The 12,796-nt window shown below is 30.1% G+C and overlaps 1 protein-coding gene across 1 annotated transcript in view; it reads left to right on the top strand.

Moving 5' to 3' along the window:
• The first annotated feature begins 261 nt into the window (after positions 1–261).
• Positions 262–12,796, top strand: part of LOC119609546 (frizzled) — a 70,996-nt gene continuing 58,461 nt past the window's right edge. The window contains exon 1 of the mRNA XM_037964380.1: positions 262–1,652. Within this exon, the coding sequence (XP_037820308.1) occupies positions 918–1,652 (735 nt within the window). The 5' untranslated portion in view covers positions 262–917. The remainder of the gene's footprint in view (positions 1,653–12,796) is intronic.

Genomic DNA, 12,796 nt, shown 5'->3' with positions numbered 1-12,796 from the left:
CTGCTGATAACTACTCTTTAGCTCTTTATTCAGCTGTATAAAATTTAGTAAACAAACTTTAAACAGCAACAACAACAGCAACTTTGCACCATTCCCCATTTAGTGAGTGTTTAGTAAACACTCTCCTCCACAAGCCTTGCTGTTGTTGTATTTTCTTTTCATTTGTTGAGTATTTGTTGGTGTTGTTGTTTTTGTATTCAGTATGTTGAGTGTTGAAACTTGTTTTGTTGTTGATTATTCTTAGGCTGATGATAATGATGATGATTTTAGTTTGTCAGCGGGTTTCAATGCGTTCGGTTGTTATTAAAAAGTAAAACGGTAGAATTTTATTTGAATTTAAATTCAAAAATAAAGAAAAACAAAACGAATTTGTTTTACGGTCGTTCTTAAGATGATGTTTTTTTTTTTGTCTGAAATCACACTCTTAATGGATTACGGTGCTTTTTATTAAGTGAACAAAAGAAAATAAATAAGAAATAAAGAAAAGAATATAAGAAAAAAAATCTTAAAGAAATATAGAAAAAGGCCGACGGCAATTTTTTTTAAAGTGAAGAAATATTTAATTAAATGTAAAGAAAGAAAATTAAAAAGAAATTAAAAAAAATAATAAAGAAATTTAACAAAAGCAAACAAATTACAAAAAGAAAATTTTGTTAAACAACAAGTGTTAATAAAGTGAAAAAAGGAAAAATATAAAGCAAAAGAAGAAAAAATACCAAACAAGTGTAAAGCAAAAAAGAAAAAAAAAAAAGGAATAAAGCAAAAATCACAAAGAAAGCCACAAAGCAAAATCAGTAAAAATGAAGCCTGTGGATCAAATTCAAAAATAAAGAAAAAAAATTTAAACAAAAAATTTAAAAAAAAAATTTATTAAATTTAAATAAATTTAAAAAAAAGTGTTAAAAATTTATCAGAAAATGCAAACCAAAATGTCGCCTTTAACAAAAATAATTTGCACACCCCGATATTTCTTACATTTGATGGTCCTGTTAATTTTAAATTCCCCCTCCACAAAGGCGGTTCATCGTTACGATCAGTCTTCCTCATTGGATACCAGTAATCCCTATTATCGCACCTCTAGTTCGGGTGAAGTTTTTGGCTCCTCTTCCTCTCTACCCAGTGATGCCTTTCCTCATCACAATCGCTGTGAAGCCATAACAATTTCCATCTGTAAAAATATTCCCTACAATATGACCATTATGCCCAATCTAATAGGTCATACTAAACAGGAAGAAGCCGGCTTAGAGGTTCATCAATTTGCTCCTCTAGTCAAAATTGGCTGCTCACCCGATTTACAATTATTCCTTTGCTCTCTATATGTTCCCGTTTGTACGATACTCGAACAACCCATACCACCTTGTCGTTCGTTATGTGAATCGGCTCGTGTTTGTGAGACTCTTATGAAAACTTATAACTTTAATTGGCCTGAAAATTTAGAATGTTCAAAATTTCCTGTACATGGTGGAGAGGCTTTATGTGTAGCGGAGAATACTACTTCTTCAACGCCTTCTCCTACGCGTATGGTGCCTAAGGTTACGACACGTAAAAATTATGCTGGTCTTGATAGTCCTCATCGTGATATCGGTTTCGTGTGTCCCGTACAATTGAAAACACCACAGGGTATGGGTTATGAGCTGAAAGTTGGTGGAAAGGTAAGTGTGATTCTGAGCGAATTCTTATTGGATTATAGAAATAAAGTGTTCCTTTTGCCGACGGTACAAAATTTTTTTGTTTTCGATTAACTTTTTATGTAAGAAAAGTTATTCTGAATCTGAAGAACTTTTCTTTAGAAAAGTTTTTGATAGAAAAATCAGAATCTGAAGAACTTTTCTATAAAATTGATGATCAGAATCTGAAGAACTTTACTTTAAAAAAGTTGATCAAAATCTGAAGAACTTTTCTATAGAAAGTTGATCAAAATATGAAGGAATTTTCTACAGAAAAGTTGATCAGAATCCGAGGAACTTTTCTATAGAAAAGTTGATCAGAATCCGAGGAACTTTTCTATAAAAAAGTTGATCAGAATCCGAGGAACTTTTCTATAGAAAAGTTGATCAGAATCTGAAGAACTTTTCTTTTGAAAAGTTCATCAGAATCTGAAAAACTTTTCTTTTGAAAAGTTAATCAGAATCTGAAGAACTTTTCTTTTGAAAAGTTAATCAGAATCTGAAGAACTTTTCTGTAGAAAAGTTGATCAGAATGTGAAGAACTTTTCTGTAGAAAAGTTGATCAGAATCTGAAGAACTTTTCTGTAGAAAAGTTGATCAGAATCTGAAGAACTTTTCTGTAGAAAAGTTGATCAGAATCTGAAGAACTTTTCTGTAGAAAAGTTGATCAGAATTTGAAGAACTTTTCTGTAGAAAAGTTGATCAGAATTTGAAGAACTTTTCTGTAGAAAAGTTGATCAGAATCTGAAGAACTTTTCTGTAGAAAAGTTGATCAGAATCTGAAGAAGTTTTCTGTAGAAAAGTTGATCAGAATCTGAAGAGCTTTTCTGTAGAAAAGTTGATCAGAATTTGAAGAACTTTTCTGTAGAAAAGTTGATCAGAATCTGAAGAACTTTTCTTAGGGCAGTTAATCAAAATATGATGAAATTTTCTATAGAAAAGTTGATCAGAGTCTCAAGAACTTTTCCATAGAAAAGTTGATCAAAATCTGAAGAACTTTTCCAAAGAAACGTTTATCAGAATCTGAAGAACTTTTGTATAGAAAAGTTGATCAGAATCTGAAAAACTTTTCTTACGAAAACTTGACCTGAATGTAAAGAACTTTAGTTTACAAAAGTTGATTCTGATCAACTTCTATAAGAAAGTTAATCACAATCTGATCAACTTTTCCTCGACTAATTGCAAACGCCGTCGGCAGTTTTTTTTTTTTTTTGTTAGATTTGAGGCAGTTAGATTTTAAATAAATAATTGAATAAATTCGAAAACACGCCAGTTATACATTAGTTTCCTTTATTCGATTGACTTTCTCTCCCCTATTGACTTTCTTAGACAATTAGACAAATATCAGCTGAACAATGACAGCAGGTACGCAAAGGTCTTTGTATATAATCATCACTGATTTAACAGAACTATTGAGATAACCTGCTGTTATTTGTCATGGAGTTATTTGACCAAATATGTTAAAAAGTCAGAGGGCTTAACAGCAGGTTATTTTTATTCTATAAACATAGATGAAAAGATCAGCTGGGAGGGATAAAAACGGTAGATAAGTTCCAAAAATCGTTGACAAATATTTTCTAGAATAAAATTTTTCAAAATCCTAAAAATCTTTCATTAATCTTGTGAGAAAATTTAGTAAAAAACATGATTTGATTTAGTTTTGATAAAGTTTTTTTAATTTTCCTAGTGTTCCCGTCTGAAATTTGTAAATTCCCAAAAACTTTTTAAAAATCCCCAATATTCCAAAATGCAATTTTAAATTATTTTTAGTATAAAATTTTAATGAAATATATATGTTATATAATATAATATTTAGTATTTTAAGCTTCCCCGGCTGGAATTTTCGAATTCCCAAAAAATTTTCCAAAAATTCCCAAAAGAAAAATTTCACGTTTTTCGATTTTTTCTGTATAAAATTGCATAATTTTTTAAAGTAAATGATTTGATTTAGTTTTTTTTAATTTTCCTAGTGTTCCCGCCTTAAATTTGTGAATTCCCAAAAATTTAAAAAAAATCCCCAAATATTCCAAAATGCTATTTCAAGTTATTTTTAGTAGAAAAATGATAAAATGTAAGAAAATTATTTAAAGTTTTTTAAATTTTTATGCTTTTCTAAGCTTCCCCTGCTGGAATTGTTAGTGATTTTGGTGTTTTAGTCTAAAATTTGCTATTTTAAGTCCAAATTACAGCATAGATGAAAGGCCAGATAATATACATTACAACCTAAATCATAAACCAGTCAATAGTCCAAACATTTGTTATGCCATCTTATAATTTATTCCATTTGTATCCGGTTGATAAAAAACATATTATCATTCCTGCTCTTGAATTAATTTCTCCTAATTACAAAAAATAAATTTATTCCATTTATCACAAACAAACATAATTTTTTTCTATATATATATTTTTTTTTAATTTTTTATCTATTCTAACTTTATAAATATTTATCAATCAATTTTTTTTTCCAATAAACATAATCCCTGCACTTTGCTAGTTGAAACAAACAAAAACAAAAAAATAAAGTTTTTCATATTGGTGTCGAAATAGACAGACTCTTTGTGGTAAAATGACTGGCTTTCAGTCTGTCTATATATCTGTTGTTCTGTTGGTTGTATTCTGGCCACAATCCAGTACAGAATTTAATTGATTATATATACTCAAAGCAACAGAGTAGAGGAGCAATCAAACAAAATTGTAATCTTCAAACCATTAACAGATTATGAGCAGGATTTATCATGTTCATAATGACAAAAACAATAATAATGATGAGGATTTTAGTATGATGGTTATATACAAAATTCATTCATGTGTCTAGGTTCACACAAAGATTATAAAGTGTAAAGAGAACAGTAATTGAAGGATTTCAAAGTTTTTCTTTTATATAGAAATATGAAAAAAACTAAATAACACCCTAAATTATAGATAAATATCCAATTTCAAAGTTTTAAGAGAAATTATAAGTAAAACAATTTGGAATTATGACACGTTTGTAGTAGGCAGACAGACAGACAGATGGACACACAAATGTTTTGTAAATCTATCTAAATCCTTGGCAACAGCTGGACAGACATGAAAATTGTTTTTGCATAAAAATCACTTTATGTTACAAACGTCTAATGGCAACATGTTGCATATTCAGTTATAAATAAATTTTGTTTGTTGTCGACCTTTGTAAAATAAATAAGTGATGTGTTGTAACCCTAAAATTATAACCCCGAAAATTTACTTCCCTCTCAGACAGAGTCAGTCAGACACAAGCACACACACACAATAATCTTTAAATAAATATTTTTGTATAATAAATAAAAGACCCTCTTGATGAAAATTATCTGCCTGTCTATAGGTCTCTGTCTGCGTTCGTTTATTTATTTAATGTAATTGATCTTTTTAAGGGTGAGTGAGATACAATATATTTTAATGGTAATGTATTTTCATTGCAGATTGTTACCTTTTAAAATTTCTAAGAACACAGGAAAACGTTTTAAAATTGAGTATAATAAATACGAAATGGTATGGACTGTTGTCCGGACAAGTATTTGGATTATGGGCTCGACTAAAGTCTTGACAATAAAATACTATATATTTGTATCTGGACTTATTGTCCATTGTCTATAGTCTGGACTATAGACTTGTCTATAGTCTGGACTACAGACTTTTCTATAGTCTGGACTATAATCTTGTCTATAGTCTGGACTATATACTTGTCTATAGTCTAGACTATAGTCTTGTCTATAGCCTGGACTATAGTCTTGTCTATAGTCTGGACTATATTCTTGTCTATAGTCTGGACTATAGTCTTGTCTATAGTCTGGACTATATTCTTGTCTATAGTCTGGACTATAGTCTTGTCTATAGTCTGGACTATAGTTTTGTCTATAGTCTGGACTATAGTCTTGTCTATAGTCTGGACTATAGTCTTGTCTATAGTCTGGACTATAGTCTTGTCTATAGTCTGGACTATAGTCTTGTCTATAGTCTGGACTATAGTCTTGTCTATAGTCTGGACTATAGTCTTGTCTATAGTGTGGACAATAGTCTTGTCTATACTCTGGACTATAGTCTTTTCTATAGTCTGGACTATAATCTTGTCTATAGTCTGGACTATAGTCTTGTCTATAGTCTGGACTATAGTCTTGTCTATAGTCTGGACTATAATCTTGTCTATAGTCTTGTCTATAGCCTGGACTATAGTCTTGTCTATAGTCTGGACTATAGATCACTCTATAGTCTGGACTATAGATCAGTGTATTATCTATAGTGTGACCTTAAGTCTGGACCATAGTTTGGTTTATAGTCAAGATTATAGTCTCTGGTCTATAGAGTGGAGTAAAATGTAGTCTTTTGTCTGGTCTATAGTCTTGCCCCCAATCCATTATTTTTGCCAAAAGTTTTCAAAACTTTCAACACAAAAACTTGTGTCATTTATTAAAAAAAATAAATATTGACAAGTTGTAAATACCAAAACTACAAAAATCAAAATATTTCCACACTTTTTATATTATCTTAGAGGAAAAGCCAACCAACAACAAGTAGTAGTCCGTTACTTAGTATTAATCAAAATTATATAAACTTTTGATTTCAGCGTAGGTTTTTTGTTAACGGACATAAAATATTAATTTTATTTGCAGATAGAAAAACAAAAACAGTAGCTGAAAAACTCTGACAGTTTTTTTCAATATTTAAAATTTAATTATCCACTATTTAATGTCATTTAAATTATAAAAACATATTTTTTATTTTGGTTTGAAAAAAAAAAAACACAAACCAAACAAACAATTTTTTAGCGTAACCAAATAAAATGTAGAAATAAAAAAATCAAAGCTGCACAGTGGTATAGTGCCTAGCACTATTATTTTCATCCATAAGGTTAACTCTTAAATTTGTTACATATATGGATGAAAATAATAGTGCTAGGTAAATTTTCTAAAAGATGTTGAGTTTTCCCTAATTAATTTGTCACTTAAAAAACATTAGGTAGGCATGTTATATATCAATGGAAAGGTAATTTTGTCTATTTTTCAAAACTGTATATAATTTTTGAAAATTAAAAAATTCGCGGAATACTTTTTTTAAAAAAAATTAAAAAATGTTTTTTATTCAGTTTTTGCGAAGATACAAATTTTTCAAATTGCAATAAAAATTTTATTTATGAATATTTTTTGATGAAATTTTACAGTTAGGTAGATTTTTTTACTCAAAATCCAAAATTAAATAAAAATTTCGAATTTTCTTATTAGAAATCCCGGAATTCCCAAAAAAGTTTTAAAAAATCCCAAAAATGGGATTTTTTGGTTTTTTGCCTATTATATCCATACCAGGGGCGGGGTTATCGAAACCCGTTACAAAATGATTAAGAACTTATTGGGTCATATAAAACAGGTCACTATAATTTGATATCGACTATGCGATTTGAGAATTTTTGCTCAAAATTTAATTTTCCATAAAAAATAGGGTTTTTTTGGATGGACCTGGTCCCCTCGGTATCAAAAATTTTTAGGTTTTGTTTCATTTATCGTATTTTATGTAAAGTCAGCTTTCCAAAAAGTATAAATTCTATATACATCTTCTTAGAAACTTTTTAGATAACTTAAAAAGAAAAAGATACTTTTTTCCCAAAAAAATGACAAAAAATCGCCTTTTTTTAATTTTTTAAATTTAAATGCCTATAACTTTGGACTCAGTCATGATTTTTACATAATTCTTTCACTGCTTGGTATATAAACTTGTTGTTAAGCAAATAAAAAAAAATGGCGAAAATCGGAAATATTTGGACCTGCTATTATCAAAAAAACTAAAGTAAGGACGGTAAAAATTTTAAAATTTTAATATTCAAATGCGAATATCTCCTAAACTATAAGAGATAATTTACTGCTACGACGACATTTTTTATAGTGCTCGATGAGGAGATTCTATATACGAAATTTTTTTTAAATCGGAACTCAAATGAAGAAATAGGATCGTTTTAAAAATTTAACATAGCCGAGGTGTCCTAATTTGAGGACCCCCCGCCGGGCCCCTGGTTGGCCTATAAGGTCCAAATTCAAAACCTAAACTCGACAACACCTCCTCTTTGTGCATACCAAATTTCATTAAAATCGGATTAACCGTTTAGAAGTTACCGAATTATTTCCCTCTTTTTTTTTTCCTATACCACTGTGAGCTGCACCCTATTCCAAATGTTAATGACAAGACAGTACTCGTACGAGTTTGTGGCAATACAACTCTGTAAAAGGTGTTGCAAATTGTCTCTGTAATCGATAGTGGGTATAAATTTTATTTTATTTCATTCCCATTCGAGAGGCTTTAAAAGGGGTAGTAATCTGTAGTAAATATTGCACAGCAGAACGAATTGCTTAAGGAAAAAATACAACTGAAACAAACAAATTTACTACTTACAAGACATATCGATATTTTAAATAACAAACTTGTAGACATTTATCAACAAGCTACTTAAACATTTAAACATGATTGTTTTAAACTTATAAAGAATTTTCAACAAAATGTTTCGAAATAAAGTTGTCACAATATAATATTTGTTAAATGCAACTAAATGGAGAAAGAAAAAAAAAAAAAACAACAACAAAAAACAAGGAGGGGATTGTGTCGGAAAAGGATTGAATTACCAATTAAATAAATTGAGAGGAATTAAGTACTAGAGTGTGGTTAACAAATGCCGGTTTGGACAAGAAAATAACTTAAAACGATTAATGTTTGTTAAAAACACACACAATCTATAGTTAATGGAATTGTTATCTGTATATAACAATGGACATTGAAAAAAACTTTAATTGAACTGAAAGAGTAAAATAATATTTAAGTCAAGGACAAGACAATTTTATTGAAAAATTCAGGTTAAAGAAAAATTTAACACCCAGACAAATGTCTACCTAGACAAGACTATAGTCCCGACTATAGATAAGACTATAGTCCACACTATAGAAAAGCTTATAGTCCCGACTATAGACAAGGCTATAGTACAGTCTATAGACAAGATTATAGTCCACCATTTGGAAACTACTCCAGAATGAGTGTACAGACGATAGACAAGCCTATACTCCAGACTATAGACAAGACTATAGTCCAGAGTACAGACAAGACTATAGTCCAGACTATAGACAAGACTATAGTCAAGGCTATAGATAAGACTATAGTCCAGACTATAGACAAGATTATAGTCCAGACTATAGACAAGACTATAGTCCAGAGTATAGACAAGACTATAGTCCAGAGTATTGACAAGACTATAGTCCAGAGTATAGATAAGACTATGGTCCAAACTATAGACAAGACTATAGTCCAGACTAACGACAAGACTATAATCCAGGCTATAGTTAAGACTATAGTCCAGACTATAGACAAGATTATAGTCCAGACTATAGACATGACTATAGTCCAGGCTATAGATAAGACTATAGTCCAGACTATAGACAAGATTATTGTCCAGACTATAGACAAGACTATAGTCCAGACTATAGACAAGATTATAGTCCATATTATAGTCCAGACTATAGATTGATCTTTTGTCCAGGCTATAGAGTGATCTATTGTCCAGACTATAGATTGATCTATAATACAGACTATAGAGTCCAGGCTATAGAGTGATCTATAGTCCAGACTATAGACTGATCTATAGTGCTGACTATAGACTGATCTATAGTCCAGACTATAGAGTGATCTATAGGCCAGACTATAGGCTGATCTATAGTCCAGACTGTAGACTGATCTATAGGCCAGACTATAGACTGATCTATAGTCCAGACTATAGACTGATCTATAGTCCAGACTATAGACTGATCTATAGTCCAGACTATAGACTGATCTATAGTCCAGACTATAGACTGATCTATAGTCCAGACTATAGACTGATCTATAGTCCAGACTATAGACTTATCTATAGTCCAGACTATAGACTTATCTATAGTCCAGACTATAGACTGACTATAGACTAATCCAGACAAGACTGACAAGACTAGCTAATTTTTGAAAAATTTACTAAAAATAGCAAATTTTTGGGAAAAATTTACCAAAAATAGCAAATTTTTGGGAAAATTTACCAAAAATAGCAAATTTTTGGGAAAATTTACCAAAAATAGCAAATTTTTGGGAAAATTTACCAAAAATAGCAAATTTTTGGGAAAATTTACCAAAAATAGCAAATTTTTGGGAAAATTTACCAAAAATAGCAAATTTTTGGGAAAATTTGCCAAAAATAGCAAATTTTTGGGAAAATTTACTAAAAATAGCAAATTTTTGGGAAAATTTACTAAAAATAGCAAATTTTTGAAAAATTTACTAAAAATAGCAAATTTTTGAAAAATTTACTAAAAATAGCAAATTTTTGAAAAATTTACTAAAATAGCAAATTTTTGAAAAATTTACTAAAAATAGCAAATTTTTGAAAAAATTACTAAAAATAGCAAATTTTTGAAAAATTTACTAAAAATAGCAAATTTTTGAAAAATTTACTAAAAATAGTAAATTTGTGAGAAAATTTACTAAAATAGCAAATTTGAAAAAGACTTTAGAGAGAACTGGACTATCTCTCACTTTATTTTTAACATATGAAAGGAATTAAAGTTAAGTTTCTGGGAAAACTCATAAATATTCTAGAGACCTGTCTGCTTAAGCTTAAAAATAAAGACAAATCAACAATATTAATTAAAATGCACATTTTTCTGAACATAAAACATGTTTAAAAGTCTTGTAAAACCCTTTTTTGCAACAAAGAAAACATGTCGTAAAACAGCAGAGGACATTTAACAAAAAAATTAAAAAAGACAAGAAAAAGAGAGAGAGAAACACATAATAAAACATATTTGGCGCAAGCGTGTAATACTTAAGACATACACACTAGGCTTTAGTTTAAGCTCTATCATATAAAAAATTTGTTTAACTGAAACATATTTTTATCCACAGCTAGTGTGTGTAGTAGTAGACCTTTGTACAAAAGGGAACCTACTAAATGTTGAACATCTTTTAAGACAACTAATAGTCTCAATGTCTGAGTCTCCATACGAAACTGGGTTGGGCTGTAGTTGCTTTAAAACCCCATCTTGTCTTATTTGTAGTTCCTTATTTAGTAATAAAGGGAACAAGTTATTTTATTTTCTTTTTTTTTTTGCAGTTTATTTTATGTTTAGATTCGTATCTCTTAAACCCATAAAAGAACAGCCGGATTCTATAGCATATTCTCCCATATATTTACTCTTTGTTGAAATGAAAATACTCTTGTAATTCCTTATAGAGCCTCGCTGTGTAGCCTGTATACAGTAGTAAAAACGTGCTGTAACGCTTCAGCTGCTAAAGCAGAAGCCATAAATTATACTTAAGTCATGTTTGATACTTTAAGTTTATTAAGCTTTTCCAGATCCTGGCTTTTTTGTTCTTTCTCTGTTTCTTTTATTCTTTCATAAAATGTACTTTGGGTTTGTTTGGCTCAACTCAAGTGGATTTGAGTATAAAATTGTCATTTGAGCGCCTGTTTTTTTTAGAATTTGTTTTTAGTGTTTTAATTAAGTTTTATGTATGACTTTTTTTAATTATTGCGAAATGAAATTTCATAAATGAAAAGAAATTTATAGGTTTATCATAAAAATAAGAAAATAGTTGTAAAAGTAAGATTTCTGTTGCAACTCATGTCTACCGACAGTCCTGGCTATACTCTGGAAAAGATTCTGAAACTATAATCTAAACTATAGTCTGAACTATTGTCTCGACTATAGTCTGAACTATAGTCTTGACTATAGTCTGAACTAAAGTCTGGACTATAGTTTCGACTATAGTCGGAACTATAGTCTCGACTATAGTCTGAACTACATATAGTGTGGACAACAGTCTGAACTATAGTTTCGACTATAGTCTGAACTATAGTTTCGATTATAGTCTGAACTATAGTCTTGACTATAGTCTGAACTATAGTCTGAACTATAGTCTTGACTATAGTCTGAACTATAGTCTGAACTATAGTCTGAACTATAGTCTGAACTATAGTTTGAACTATAGTCTGAACTATAGTCTGAACTATAGTCTGAACTATGGTCTGAACTATAGTCTGAACTATGGTCTGAACTATAGTCTGAACTATAGTCTGAACTATAGTCTTGTCTGTAGTCTAGACTAAAGTCTGAAATATAGTCTGGACTATAACCTGGACTACAGTCTCGAATATAGTCTGAACTATAGTCTGAACTATAGTCTCGAATATAGTCTGCACTATAGTCTGAACTATAGTCTGGGCTAAAGTCTGAAATATAGTCTGAACTATAGTGTTGACTATAGTCTGAACTATAGTTTAGACTACAGTCTGAAATATAGTCTGGACAATAGTCTGAAATATAGTATGGACTATAGTCTCAACTATAGTCTTGACTATAATCAGGACTATAGCCTGGACTATAGTCTGAAAGTATTGAATATAGTCTAGACTGTAGTCTGAACTATAACCTTGACTATAGTCTGAACTATAGTCTGGACTATAGGCTAAACTGTAGTCTAGACTATAGTCTGAACTATCGTCTGGACTATAGTCTGAACTATCGTATGGACTATAGTCTGGACTATCGTCTAGACTGTAGTCTGAACTATAGCCTGGCCTGTAGTCTGGACTATAGTCTGAACTATAGTGTGGACTATAGTCTGAACTATAGATCATTGTCTAAATTTCAGTCTGAACAGTAGTCTGAAGTATAGTTTTGATCATTTATCAACTATAGTCCAAACTATAATCGAAGCTATAGTCTGAAATAAATACTATCTGGACTATAGGCTGAACTGTAATCTGTACTATAGTCGGATTTGGCTACAGTCTTGACTATACGCTACACAACATCCTGTTCAAGACTATTGTCTGCATTACAGGCTGAACCATAGTCTGATCTTTACCCTCGACTATGGACTATATAACCTTCCATTAAATCCCTTAAATTTTTTTTTAAAGATTCTTCCATGATTCATTAGTTTCGTCTTAAATATCTTTTGTTTCTTAAGCTTATTTATGTATTTCTTTTTACATTTAATGCTTTAGCATCATTAACATTTAAAAGTTTCTGTTTTTTCTGTTTACCTCCAAAGTACCATAAATGTCAGACAAAGTTCTAGAGTTTTGAAAATGTAAAACTCGTGTTGTGGCT

Source organism: Lucilia sericata, unplaced genomic scaffold, assembly GCF_015586225.1.
Source record: "Lucilia sericata isolate MDLA Ls3-8-SP2 unplaced genomic scaffold, ASM1558622v1 Contig001002F_arrow, whole genome shotgun sequence".
In the NCBI taxonomy this organism is placed as follows: domain Eukaryota; kingdom Metazoa; phylum Arthropoda; class Insecta; order Diptera; family Calliphoridae; genus Lucilia; species Lucilia sericata.
The sequence above is the reverse complement of the archived record's forward strand: the minus strand, read 5'-3'. Positions and strand labels throughout refer to the sequence as shown.